General features: G+C 35.5%; 1 protein-coding gene across 2 annotated transcripts in view; it reads left to right on the plus strand.

Annotated features, from left to right (window-relative positions):
* Positions 1–14,811, plus strand: part of TRMT11 (tRNA methyltransferase 11 homolog) — a 49,840-nt gene extending 35,029 nt beyond the window's left edge. For both annotated transcript variants that reach the window (XM_069488317.1, XM_069488318.1), the window contains exon 13: positions 14,631–14,811. In XM_069488317.1, coding sequence (XP_069344418.1) covers positions 14,631–14,762 — 132 coding nt within the window. In that variant the 3' untranslated portion in view covers positions 14,763–14,811. The remainder of the gene's footprint in view (positions 1–14,630) is intronic.
* Positions 14,812–15,351: the final 540 nt, after the last annotated feature.

The following is a 15,351-nucleotide window of genomic DNA, read 5'->3' on the forward strand; positions in this document are numbered from 1 at the left end:
ATAACATAAGTCATAAGTCAGCCCATAACAGTAACCATTACCAATATCTATCATGTTAAATAAAAGGCTTCTGTTGTATGTTAGAGTATGTTTTTTTCCCCCTCCTCTCTTCATCACTTCTCCTGTATATGTCTATCTTTAATATTTTGAGGAAAGTGAGGCATTTGATAATTCAGATAGTACTGTTGCAGCTCTTAGAAATCATAGCATTTAATGGAATCATATGAGTAAGTAATAATAGTAACTAACATTTATATGCCAGGTACACATGTATTACATGTAAAACACAGAAATATTTCCCTGTAGAGTTTGTAATTTTAAGTCATGATATAGAGTAAATGTCATTAGCATTCTTTATTGTGTGGCCTACATAAATAGTATTCCAAAGAATTAGGAGGAAGAGGTGGAGAAAAGACTCTAAAATTAATCAAGCCTCATAATAAATCAGGCATTCTATTTTAATGGAAAAATGAAAAAATTAAGGCCCATTGTGGACTAAATTTCATAGGTGCTTTCCTCTGAGTTTTATTTGTTTAAAAAGGCCAGTATTTTTTTCTGATGTATAATATTTCTCTAAGCAAATTTATTTGCAACTCAAGTAAAAAATAGGCTTTTGAGAATTTTTGTCCTGTATTAAAATGATAAACAAGGGAATTCACCTTTGGTATTTTTAAACCTATAAAGGCAGTGTTAATTTTTGTCTAGTTTCCTTTTATCATTTTACCTCTGTCCTTTTCAAATTGATTTTAAAAAACAAGGAAAAGCCTGATGCTCAAATAATTTTTTGAAATGGTCTTCATTTTATAAGATCAAGTTTAATTAGTGAATTTTAACTAGTATGACATTTACTATAACTGAAAATACTTTGTCATGTTAAATTAATCATGTTTGGTTTTTAATTAATTACTTCATTTATACCTTTTGTTTGTATGGAGAGGAGTGTATATAATTGCAGGAAGATCCCAGTCCTTTATAATGCAAGTGATGACATAAAATTGTCAAACAGTTCTCACACGCGTCTAACAAATTATTCTCTGGCTTGTTCAGCATTGTTGATTTTGGCAATGCAAGACTATTAATTTTAGATTTTTACACTTTTGTATACTGTGTCTCTTCATTTTTGATTTGTCACTTGTTAGGTTTAACTTCAGCATAACTTTTGGCCCACTTGGTATGTTGTTATAAAGTGCTCTCTCTCTCTCCTTTTAGAATGTAAACATAAGTTGTAACAAAAATTGTCTGCAGAATATGGATGTTTTATAAAATTTTGTATTCTTGCATTATTGGCCACAGCTTTTAGACTTGCTTATTGTGCATAAATAGTAAAGAAGAAAATTCTTGATAACCATGTTAAAATTGCGAAGATACCTGGTAAGAAGAGCTAGGTTTTTTGCATTATTCCTTGTTGCTATATTCTGAAAGCTAAGTAAATGATACATAAAATTTTAAAATGCTTTATTGTTTACAAAATGTTCCTATTTATTTGACCTTATTATTAACGCTTTCCCCATTTTAGAGACGAGGAGGTGGCCTAGGCTTAAATAGTAAGTGACAGAGTTGAGATCAAAACTCCACCTTGTACTTGAAATTCTGTGTCCTTTCTCCATCATGTTGTCTCTCTACCAAAATAAATTTCTATCTTTAGAGTGTGCCAAGATTAAAAGGTAAATATTCCTGAGTAGCATATTACTAGCTTCTTTTAAAGATAGTATTTCCTTGTCCTATTTTGTTCAGCAAGTGTTGCTCATGCGGCCATGGTAGAGTGTGGTTTGTTTTCCTAGAACTCATTTTGTCTCTTGACATAACATGTAGTTGATGCTGCTGTATATGGTTGTGGTCACAGTGGTTACTTCTACAAAACATTTTTCTCATAGAAAATTTATGGGATAAAAATGCTGATCCCCAGAGTTGTCCAGGACAGATAAGAATATAATAGTTGTGTCTTCAATGAAAGTCCCCTAAAACAATACTCTTTCAACCTTTTCTACCAGAGTGTATATGGACAAATGAAAGAGTACCCTAAGTAGCTCTTTTCAAAATTACCTTGAAATCTTTTTTAAAACTTCATGCAACTTTTATAGTCTACTCCATAATAGATACTTGATTAACTATAAAAAATTATTTTAAATCACCATTGCATTAAATGGGCCATAATGTGCCTTCTTTATTTTGTGGCTTGTTTACCTGACCCGCTACCTTATACTCCTAGTGGTTTGAGAAGTACTGAAGTATAGGTAAGTTTAATTTTAGATATTCAATGGCTATTAATTTAGACTAAAGTTATAATATTTTGTAAATTAGTTGTCATTTTTTATAGCTACCCAGTATAGTTCAGATGATTTAAAAGAAGAAATATTAGAAGGTCACAGTGGGAGGTGATGAAAGTTTATGTAATTTTTTATTTTGGATTGAATGAAAGGGTCCAGTAACATGAAGCTGATGAATGCATTAATCAGAATGGAGTGTGGCCAAAAGTGAGGGTTTTGACTAAAGGACTGAAAGATTTTGAAGCTGTGAAGGACAGACTAACCATCAACACTATAACAGTATTTTTTAAATGAGTAAGGGAGAGAATAGACACTGAGTTCCCACTTGAGAAAATGACTTATGCATGTCTTGAAGTGGAAAAATTGGGCTTTATGAGAAGTGGTTTACATATTAAAATATTAGTGTTGCTAATCATAAACTGTCATGTTTTGCTGACATAATACTGATGCCTATTTCCATTATGCGTTATCCTTTCTCAGGATTAATGTTGTTAGTTGTGTTTTTCTTTGACAGCTATTTGAATTAAAGGTAGTCCCTTCTGATTGACTTTTCCTTCTGATGTATTATCTGATTTTTTTGCCTGTCTGTTGCCAGGACTGGGGATATTTCCCTTTTGATTAGAACTATGAAAGATTAGAGATTAAGTATGAAGTATTTAAAACATGTAAATGGTAGGATATAGATGATATGTAATGTATTGCTGAGAAAAATAAGGTAGGGTGACACTAAATAAGAACATGCTAATTGTACATAAATTCAGTCTAGGTCTTACTACAATCCAATATTTATTACCATCAAAGTGTGTGTGGAGGTGTGTGTGTGTGAGAAAGAGAGAGAAAGTGAGAAAGAGAAAGAAGACCTTTTAAAAATTACTTTGCATAGCAAGTCAGAAGGAAACAAATTTGTATTATCTATAAGTTAGGTTTTAACTTCATGTATTTGAAAAAGGCTCATAGAAATAGACAGGAGCCTGATGATTCTACATGTCATGCTGCTTGAATTCAGTTTTCAGGTTCATGTGATCTAGTTAGTTCCAAATGAATTTGCTTTTGCTGTTGATGGTATTTTTTCTTGAATTTAAATCTTGGAGGATCATCATTTGACTTTTTCTTTTACATGTCTGCAACTAAATGATTTTGCCAAACAAAGTGGATTTTTTAAATTGATGATATCATAACTGTTTTAAGTTATTGTTTCTGGTAAACCAAGAAAAAGCAAAAGTCTATTCCCCAACAGCTCCAGGAAGGCAATCATTTAAGATATCTGGATCTTGAAACTTATGTTGCTGTTTAGATACGACTATTTTATTTACAGGAACAAGCAGTTCTCTGAAGGCAGAGAGAGCATGTGTCTTCTGCTCATGTTTTTAAACTTTTATAGTAAAGCAGTCTTTAAATTCCTAGTGCCAGAGAATCTTAGGCATAGGTCAATTACAAAATATAAGTATGATTCAAGGATTCCAAAGTATGAATGGTTTAGGGAAATGTAAAGTTTCTATGTGGAGTCAGTATAATCATGTGGAACTTCTTTTATAATTCTTGTATGAGCAACAGATTTTTCTCATTTTTTTTTTGTATTTTTCTTTATTTATCATATGGTTATTTAACTTAGAATTGTCTTTCTGATGTTTTTAAAATGTAAACATGAATTTATATGCTCTTCCCACTCCATGACCCTCCAAGAATTCAACCTAAAGATTTTAACATGTATTTTTTTTTACCCAAAACATAAATGTACAGTTTAATGAATAACTATAAAGTGAATATCCATGTACCACCACCAAGGTCAAGATTATAGAGAAATGTAGCACCCCAGAAGCACCCTTCCTTTTGAGACCATTTCTGACCATAAGCACTTCCCCTGAAGGTGTGCTTATGGTCACTATTCTGACTTTTATGGTAATCATTTTCTTGATTTCCTTTGTAATATTACCACTACTGTATTCATCCCTAAGCCAAATCATTTTGCCTGTTTTTGATATTTATATAAATGCATATACATTTTTATTAATGTTTCTTTTAATGGATTATGAAGATGTTAAAAAGTCACTAGGAGAGGAATAGTTCCCAAATTAAAGTGAGAGAGTACGTGTTTTGGTCTATTACTCATCCTTCGCAATAATACTTAAGAAGGTAAGCAAGATTCTTCTTAGTTTTAATTAAATATTAAATGCAGTAACTAATAAGTTGTCATTAAATTTTTATCCAGTGCATAGACTTTGTATTCTTTTAATATTTGAGATTAAGTTTTGAATTTTATAAAGTTATAGATTTTAGTAGATGGCATATAGAAAGTGCTAATACTTCTATGTCATCATGATAAGCACGAATATCTATAATGCTTTTTTTATAATTAGACAGAAATTATGTGCTGAGTGCCAGATGTCAAAGTTCAATCATTAATTACCACTCATTTTCAGAACTCTAGATATGAAAATTTTAATATATTAAAATACTGTCATGACTTTAGGTAACTTAATATCTTGCACAATAATAAAATTTTTTAAAAGTATAGATTATATGTAAATACCTAACTTACGGATGAAGATTTTCACTGGTACCTTGTTCCCCCCTTAAGAATAATGCTAGAGGTTTCTCTTAATAGTATTGGATGCCAGACTTGTGACCTGCTTGTCCTTGGTTTAGGAATGGCCTAGTGCTGTTTATAGTTGTATAACTTTAGCACAAGTGGTTTCTATAGCTACTGTCCAGTACCAGATGTAGAACAGTGGGAAGCTTTGATAAGGAGAGCAAGATTTTTAAACAAAAGCCGGACATGGGTAATTACCCTGAAGCTGAACTGAGGCCCATTATATTCAGCACTGTCATTTACATTTCATTTCACTCTCTGCTGATTACAAGGAAGTAAATCTACCCCATTTTTCTCTTCCATCTCTTTGCCTTCTTCCTTGCACCTTATTTAACAATGTATATCATAGCTTTAATCTGTTTCGTGAATCCTAAAATCTTTCCTGATAAAATTAGATGAACAACACCAGTTTTGCGGCTTTCACTATAGTGACAACATCATTGTTTTTCCACTTATCACAGAGTAAGTTTCATAAGCCATTTGTACTCAAGTGTTTGCAATGAAACTGCTGTTTCGTATAAACTACTGTCACTTTGAGAATATAAATGACTTAAGGTTAATACTAGTGAGGTAGAAGAAATCATTATCTCATTATCAGGAACTGTCAGTGACTAAAAGGACAGATTCAACCTGACCTACAATTAAAATAGAAGCCATTTGGTTTTCTGCTGAATGACTATAGGGCTCTGCAACTTCATCTCCTAGAAAGGGGAGATCCTTGTTTTTAAAGAACAGTAATTTTATAAATCAGTGATCATCCTTAGGTATTTGCTGAAGTTTCAAGGATTCTATAAAATTAACTCGTAGCAGTAAAGGGACAGTATGAGAGAGATTTCTGGCTTTGGCCGGAATGTGTATAGGGAGTGATATGAAAAAATGAGGCTTTAGAATTAGGCAAGTAGGAGCCATTTGTAGTAAAGGACGGGCACGGGGCGGGGTGGGGGGCAGGGAGTTGAGGAAATTCAGATCTGATGACTGCTGTTTTCTTTGTAAAGAAGGATGTAAGTTTTTGTTGAGAATGAATAAACCAATATTAATGTACGAATTTGTGGACAGGTGAAATTTTAGAAAAAGTGCTATGAGAAATAGGAAAGAAAGCTGTTATTTAAAAATTTTTACATTTGTGAACTTTTCCTACTTTTATATACTTTCTTTCCCTGACTTGATTACCTGTTCCCTGAGGAGAAAGGCATGGTTGTCATCACTCATCATGTTTATGGGACCATTTGTTTCAGGTGTTAAGGCTGAACAGATTAATAATGCTTTGTGCTTATCCATAGAGAACTTGTACATCAAGAGTAATATAGTCACCCAAACCATTCTATTAATAGCATAATGTGTTCTGTAGTGATCTGTGAGAGGAAAGCACCAACCAGAGTAGATGGTGCTTTAGGCAAGAGAGGTGAGTAATTTGGTTGGGAAGCCAACATTTGAAGCAAGGTACAGAGGCATGAGAGGGGCTGTGGTACACGCAGGGAGCTCTAGGCATTCCACCATGACTGGGATACTAAGTATTTGTGGGAAGAACAGCTGGAGATGACCTGGAAAACTAAACAAAGGGATGCCCAGTGATGAAGGGCCTTATGTACCCAAGAGTTTTAAGTTTATTGTATTGGAGAAGGCAAATCCATGAGGAATGTCAGTGAGGAGAGTGGCAGAAGTTCATGTTCTATGACTTTCACCCTAGCCTCAATATGTAGGTGAATTTGAGTTGTGGAAAGATATCTGTGATACCAGTGAGGAGGCTCCTGGCATGATCATGCAAGGGTGATGAGGCTGTAAACCAAGAAAAGTGGAAGTGGAGATTGTAGAGGGCATGATGGGCTTGAGAGTTTTGGGGGAGGTAGACATGGCAGGACTGGGTGACCTGGATAACTGGGGTGAGGGAGATAGGAGTTAAGGATGACTTTTCAGAAATCTGCCTTGGAACAACTGAGTGGATGATAGTTTTCTTGCATATATTTTTATTCCCTGCCCTTGCTCCAAGGACCACGGTGCAGTGTCACTTTCCTGACTACTGCAATAGTCTCCCTGCTTCTGTAGTTTCTTCCTCCATTCCATTTCCTACACAGTGGCCAGAGTGGCTTTCAGAATGTAAATAGATAATGAAACTCCCCTGCTTAGCTCTTATCAATGACTTTCTGTGGAGTTTAGGATAAAATTCAGAATCCTTCATAAAACCTCCAGGCCAACCTGATCTACTCCTCGCCTGTCTCCAATTTCATTTTGTGTCACCTTTCGTTTGCCAAGCCTTAACTGGTCTTTCACGTCCCAGAATGGACTTACCTCTTTCTAGTCTCAGGGTCTTCTCACATTGTGTTTCCTGTCCTTGGAATGTTTTCTTCCCCTCTCTTTTTATGAGTAAGTTTAATTCATCCTTTAGGTTTCAGATAAATGTCACTTCCTTAGGCAAGCCTTTCCTGTTTTCTCCCTTCGCCCCCTCTAAATAGGTTTCTCCTTATATTCTTATGGTACCCTTTTCTTACCAGTGTTTAATCTCAGTTTATATGTTTGGGTGTATATTGTTTAATGTCTGTCTTTCCCATTGCCATACAAGCTCTGTATGGCAGTCTGAATTCGCAGACTTTGAATCTTTCGCTCACCACTCAATAAATACTTATGGAAAGAATAGTCACTTCTCTGTGATTACTTTGGGCCTTTCTAGAATAAAAATAGCCATATTCAACAGTATTTAAATCATCCATTGAAGGATGAGTAGGAACAGATAGTCATTGCCAGCCCAAAGTCTTCTGTTTGGAAATACAATGAATTTTATCATTACCCTGACATTACTCTTCAAAAATCAGTGGACAGACACATTTTAATCCTATGATCCCGAGGCCTCATTTCTCATGAGAAGCAAACCAAAAAAGCAGCCAAATTGAAATACTGTGGTAAATCATAACACCTTCCCTTTATTTAAGGAGGAAGTAATAAAAGAGAATAACACATTTCTGGAAAAAGGCAATAATTAGGATGGTTTTACTTAAGTGGAGGTCTCAATGAATAATCTTTAGTTCTGTTAAAGTTTGAGCTGTTTATGCTGCTCAGTTTAAGGAACATTTTTTAATATATGTAATCTCACAGCACAATCCAGAGTATCATTAGTTCCATTTAAAATGGCAGTTTCAAATGTTACTACAGAACATGCAGCTATACAGTTTTTTTCTTTGCTTGAGCATTAATTCCTCTTTAGATTAAAATTTATTAAATTATAAGTGACTGAAGTGCTCTTCTTTTAGTCTTTTTTGTTCTATTTAATACTGTATTTTTGATGTACAGTTAGTTGTAAAAATAATTAAAGATTAACTTGAATAAGGTAAGTTCGTGTACTTTTTTCTTTGTTGTTCCAGAGAGTAATTTATAATTTTAGGTGAACACATATGGTAATGATGAACTTTAGAATCACTGAGGTGAATATGTATTTGTGTGTTTCTATTTCATTCTTTAAAAATGAAATGGTATGAATAAATGCTGAAGTTCCTTGCAGAAAAGGCCATCCTGGTCATGTTGGAGCTGTGTGACTCTAGATGTTTACAACAGTTAGGACTCACAAATAGCTAGAGCAACAGCGCCTGCGAGATGTATGGTCTACTCTGCTGTAAACTCTTTCAATCCCCATCAGGAAATACTATAAAGAAGGATTTGTCTGTTCCAGCCAGCAGAGGGTAGTGTACACATAAAAGTAAACTACCAATTTGTAAGCCTTCCTTTGGTTTCTTTGGCAAGTGTGTTAAAATTCCTCGAGTGGTTTATGTTTAGAATTAGCAGTACTGATAGGACAGGAAATTGGTTGGGTGGGACAGTGGTTAAAGGGGTTCTGTGTAAAAGTTTAGATCTGAAATATGTGCTACCATAACGTTGCTGTTCAGTGAGGAATGTCCTCTAAATGTCAAACTCCATTTGAATGACCCACTAATCCACCATGTGGGAAATTAACTCTTTAGCTATTGTTTTGATGTAATTTCTACTTAAAAAAAAAAAAAGACGCATAATGGAAAAAGCATGAGCTTTGAAGTCTGATTTAGGCTACGATTCTGGCAATGCTATTACTAGCTGTGTGACATTGGTAGCTTATTTAAACTCTTTTAGCCTCTGTTTCCCTATCTGCAAAATTTAGATAATAATCTGCAGTGAAAAGATGCAGAAAATTAAATAACTTATGTAAAACATATAGTTGGTAGCAAATATATATTAATTTCTTTCTTGAATTACACTTTATTTCTTGTAAAATTTACAATTGCTGATTGTCTTGTAAGGATAAATGATAGGTCTGAAAGCTGTATATTTCCCTTATGTAGCCATTTATGGCTAGCACAAATTTTCCTACAGAAATTCTTAACTTCTGGTTATAAAAAATGGTGTTATTAATATAATCAGCAGTCTTAGTATAATATTTTATGTATATCTCCTTAATTACTACCAATAGTTAAATTTGAGAAAGGTGGTCTGTAATCTTTTATCACCATAGTATTCTCTCTTGGCATGTCCTAACTCTTTGTGTATTTTTATTTTCCATCAAGTATTTCTTGCTTACTAAAAATTGGCAGAACTCAGGTTTTATGATACATAGATGGTATCATGATGGATAGTGGTAGACAGACTTGGAAATGTTAGAGAAACCAAGACTCAAACACTGGGGCAAACTTGAGTGAGTGAGATCAAAGATTGTGTTGCTTAAGGATACTCTTCTCCTTTTAAATAAACACTTTGGCCTTTAGATACTGAGTTCAAAACAAAACAAAACAAAACACTTTGGCCTTTGAGATACTGAGTTGGAAAAAAAAAACACTGCAGATATTCCTGGTTGAGATGGGCTGGGAATGTGAATAGAGAAGAGCCATGAAAAGGTGATGAAAAATATGTAGAGTTGAATATCAACATCTCAAGTGTAGGCCCTGGCAAACTAAACTAAAGATAGGATGAAAGAGAGGGAGAGAGAAAAGAGAAAACAAAAATTTAAGTTTGCCATTTTCTTCAGCATTAAGACATCGTAAATTCTGAATGCTGTGTGTAGTATAGTCATATGGACTGTGTATTTTTTAAATGTGTCTTGTTCGTAGGTATGTGATATTTATGTATATGATTGTATGTGATGATATGTGTTAGACCATAGATATACCAAAAGTTTCTGAGGAACATTTTATGAACTATGGCTTTTTCACTTATGTGAAACTAGTAGCCACAGTCCCTGGAGTGTCTGGTTTACCGTGAAACAGGACTTGTGCTGCAGGGTGATAGACTGGCTCTTGGTGGATCTCTGGCTGCACAAGGGATTTGGAGCTTCTGGGTTTTCCAGAATTTCTGTTATAAATGTTCTGTTTCACAGTCAGAAGACAATTGATTTTGTAGGAAGGGGGCAGTCCAGCACCAGACCCATACATACACCTCCCTCTTGTGAGCTGCGTAATAGCAGCTTGGGTCAGCCAGGCACACTAGCAGCTAGGCCTGAGGCAGTGTGCTGGAATCACACATTTCTCTCCTACCTCATCCTCCTCACTACTGCAGCTCTAGGATAGTCCGTGAAGTCATCCACAGTGCCTTCTGAGGGGGAGTGATCTGGCCTAGAGGGGCCATGGGAAGAGTAGAGAACAGGAGGGCAGGCCAGGGAAGGACTTTATTGCCTGACTGTGTTCTGATTTCTCTTGTACAGGAGAGGAAAGTGAGATGTCATTCAGCAAACTGATATGTAATTGAATCTAACTCCCAAATGTTAAGGGAAAAGTCTGAGATTTGGGGAAAATTTAAACTCATTTAGATTTTAGCCAAGGGGCTAGCATATTAAGTTTGCATTTTAATGAACTGAGTTTGGTTTCAGTATGGAGAACAGACTGGAGAAGGAACCTCTGAACGTAAGGCAACTGGCCATTTAGGGAAAAAAGAAGAGCGATGAGGAAGGCCTAGATTAAAGTACTAGAGTTAGGGGGTGAAGAGAAATAGATTTAGGATACAGAGGCTAAGATTTTAGAACTGCGAGAAGAGGCAAATGTGAGAAAAGGAGGAAGAAGGATTTGACCCGGGTTTCTGGTTTTGATGACCGGGTGGAGAACGATGCCATGAACTGTGAGGAGAAGTATGGCAGCAGCAGAGATGACAGCATTTGGACACAGCTTTAAAATATTTACTGGAACCAAGGAAAAACATTTCTGCCAGAATTAATGTAGCTCGGGAAGTAGACAAACTTTCTAGGGACCTTAATTGACATAAGGACAGAATTTAGAATACCTGGAGGAGTAGATAATGGCATGTTCCTTCTTTTCCAGTGACTTTAGTCAGACTTGATGAAAGCAGAAATGAAGAAGTCGAGTTTAAATGCTGGAATGTTGTTCTCTGTTGCTGTTTTCCTGGTATAGTCCTGAGATGTGGACCAAATTTGACTCCCCCTGTGAAGTCAGCTGTACGCCTAGGGTTTTCTTGGTTTTTTTTGTTTGTTTGTTTGTTTTGAGACAGGGTCTCGCTGTGTTGCCTGGGCTAGAGTGCAGTGGCGTCATCGTAGCTCACTGCAGCCTGAAACTCCTGGGCTCAAGTGATCCTCCTGCGTCAGCCTCCCCAGTAGCTGGGACTACAGGCATGTGCCACCATGCCCGGCTAATTTTTCTAAAGACAAGGTCTCGTTATGTTGCTCAGGCTGATCTTGAACTCCTGGCCTCAAGTGATCCTCCTGCTTTGGCCTCCCAAAGTGCTAGGATTATAGGCGTGAGCCACCGTGGCCAGCCAGTCCTAGGATTTTGATATCCCTCAGCATCCCCTTGACATGACAATTTTGTGTCATTGGAATATATCCTCCCAGTTAATAGAACTATATTAATAATTCTCCATATCTAGTTCTGTTCCTTTCTTGATGGGCCACTCAGTCGTCGAAGCCTTAGTCCATCACCTGTTTATTCTCAGAGCTCCTCCTGCTTCTGGAGCTGGGGAAAAAGTTAGCTCTTCTGGAGAAAACCTCATTACCTTGTCATTAAGAGTGCAGTTTCTGGAGTTGGACAGATCTGTGCTCTCAAATTCTGGCTGTGCCACTGACCAGGTGTGTTATCCTGGACCTGTACTCTTAAATAATTCCTCATCTGTAAAATGGGGATAATAGTGTAGTTATCTCTCACAGCCAGTGAGTTTTATTAAACAGTGCATATAAAGCATTTACTATTATTTTTGGTCTGTAATAAGTATCCAGTAAATATTGCCTTTCATTTGATATCTTTAGTTGTATATCTGTGGATTGACTCTATAAAATTTATCTTTTGGGGATTGTGTATTGTCTGAAGTTAGTAACCATTGATATGTTTTCATGTGCTTGCAGGAATTTGGAACTGTAATATACATAGTGCCATAAAATTTAAGTAGCCACCTACTTATTTTTGATAAATCAGGAAATCTGGGCATGTTTAATAATTTTTAATTATTTGGGTTTTTTTGTGTGATTTTTTAAAAATATGTGTGACAAAAATAGTTTCTGAATAAACAAATGAGCTGCTGACATTATTTTGGCTAAAACTAGATTTTTGATAATGTTAAATATGAGAAAGAATGAAGATACTTATTTCACCTAGGAATAAGCAAAAATACAAAATATTTTGAAGATGATTATCTTCTAGATATATTTTTATTTTATTTTTAGCTACCATTTTAATACTGAAATCAATATAAAAATTAGGGTTCATGTTTTCTGATTGAGTCTTCATGTCTATTCTCAAAATCACATTCTTTGGAAGGCTGAGGCAGGAGGATCTCTTGAGGCCAGGAATTCAAGACTAGCCTGGGCAACAGGGAGACCCTATCTCTAGAAAAAATAATCTCTACAAAAATTAACTGGGTGTTATGGCGTATGCCTGTAGTCCTAGCTACTCAGGAGCCTGAGGCAAGAGGATCACTTTTAGCCCAGGAGTTTGATGTAGCAGAGAGCTACGATCCCTCCACTGTACTCCAGCCTAGGTGACAGAGCAAGACCCTGTCTCCAAAAAAAAAAAAAATCACATGAGTCCATGTGTAATTGAATATGAATTTACAAGAGTACATGGGAAGTGAGATTTTTAGTTCAAATTAGATTTTTTCACAATTTGGAATGGTTAGTGAAATTAGATGAGATGCTGATGTCAGTGTTACCTGCCAAGAACCTCAATTTCCTAGGTCAAAATATGTTTGACATTCGAACTCAGACTGATATTTCCATTAAGTATATCAACCTGAGCACTAGTCCTTAGTTGTCTGTGAAGTATGAAAGTATAGAAATCTCTTATTTAGCCTTTATACTCATCTACATGATTAATCTACTATGATTATTTAAAGTTGTCAGGAATTGTTTATTTCATTAACTGAATATGGGTAGACCCCCAAACAGTTTTTTGTGCGTGTTTGATATCATACAAATGCAATCATTTGTTGGGTTACAACTTTTTCTTGAGTAGAAGGTTCCTCGTTTGATAATTCTTATCCATAGCTACAGATGATTTCAGTGTGTGCTGAACTAAGAATCAGAAGAAAGCTATAGTCCTAACTATGCTACCTGGAACAATTCTCTTTGTTCTCTCGAACTACAAAAAGTTTTTTGTCCTCTCTGCAGAGAGGGTTGTTGTGAGGATCAAATGAAGTAAAGTAAGTGAAAGCACTTTGGATATCCAAGCATGATGTGGATGTAAAGTGAAAATCAGCAAGAAAAAAATCAAACAACCCTATCAAAAAGTGGGCAAAGGACATGAACAGAAACTTTTCAAAAGAAGATAGTCTAATGGCTGACAAACATATGAAAAAATGCTCAACATCTCTAATTATCAGGAAAATGCAAATCAAAACCACAATGAGATATCACTTATCCCCAGTGAGAATGGCCTTTATCAAAAAGTCTCAAAACAATAAATGTTGGCGTGGATGCGGAGAGATAGCAACACTCATACACTGCTGGTGGGACTGGAAACTAGTACAACCTCTGTGGAAAGCAATATGGAAATACCTCAAAGAGATACAGGTAGAACTACCATTTGATCCAACAATCCCATTACTGGGCATCTACCCAAACTCTGTGGAAAGCAATATGGAAATACCTCAAAGAGATACAGGTAGAACTACCATTTGATCCAGCAATCCCATTACTGGGCATCTACCCAAAAGAACAAAAGACATTCTATAAAAAAAATCTGCACTACAATGTTTATAGCAGCACAATTCACAATTGCAAAGATGTGGAAACAACCCAAGTGCCCATCAATACATGAGTGGATTAATAAAATGTGGTATATGTATACCATGGAGTTCTACTCAGCCACAAAAAACAATGGTGATCTAGCACCTCTTGTATTATCCTGAATAGAGCTGGAACCCATTCTACTAAGTGAAGTATCCCAAGAATGGGAAAACAAGCACCACATGTACTCAGCATCAAATTGTTAACTGATCAATACTTAAGTGCGTATATACTAATAATATTCACTGGGTATCGGGCAGATGTCGGGGGAGGGGATGGGTATATATACACCTAATGGGTGCGGTGCACAGCATCTGGGGGATGGACATGCTTGAAGCTCTGACTTGGGTGGGGCAAGGGCAATATACATAACTTGAACATTTGTACCCCCGTAATATGCTGAAATAAAAAAAAAAGTACATTCAAAAATCAATATGAGACAAACAAACAAAAAAAATGATTGTGTATTTCTAATTCAAGTAATAAAGATGTGTACCAGAGGGTGAGATTTTGCTTAGAGTAAATGAATGCTTTGGCTGCAGGCTAACTAAAGAAACAACTCTAACATCTTTGTATTTTGTATCTTCCAACCAAACAGAACCGGGACCAGTATTCACATCTACTGAGTGATCATTTTCTGCCATACCAAGGTCATAATTCCTTCCGTGAAAAATATTTCAGTGGAGTAACAAAAAGAATTGCCAAGGAAGAAAAATCCAGCCAGGAATGAAAATTAAGATTTTTGACAATGAAGAAAGAATAAGTATTTGATAGAAAAGACATCTGGATGTTAACTTTCATGTGTGATCCAGAAAACATGTACTGTTTTAAAATATTTTATATAAAAAAATAAATGCTACAAAGTAAATCGAGCAATTCTTTTAAAGTTATCTTTGTTTTATAAACTATTTTGTTATATGTGTTATAAAGTTTTTTGAACCTTATTTAATTTATATTTGTACTTTCAAGTATTAATGGGGATCGACTCAAACAGTTATATTTTTTACAAATAATCTACAACAGGAATTAATATTGTTGACTTTTTAAACATATCTGCTGGATATGCTATAAGCAGTTAATAATGGTTAAGAATTTATTCATTAGGTGGATTTGTTTAATTTGGCTTTTGATTATACTTGATTTACTTTGCCACTAATAAACCTCATTGAGGATTTCTAAAATTATGCAGTATGTAGTGCTTTACCAGGGGGGATGTGAAGAGGGAAATGGATTTTTATTTTGACATTGCAGACAAGGAAGTAATAATGGTAATGGTGATGATCGGAAAGGCGAAGACCTGCCGACCTAAAAAGATTCCA

Source organism: Eulemur rufifrons, chromosome 15 (genome assembly GCF_041146395.1).
Source record: "Eulemur rufifrons isolate Redbay chromosome 15, OSU_ERuf_1, whole genome shotgun sequence".
Classification (NCBI taxonomy): Eukaryota; Metazoa; Chordata; class Mammalia; order Primates; family Lemuridae; genus Eulemur; species Eulemur rufifrons.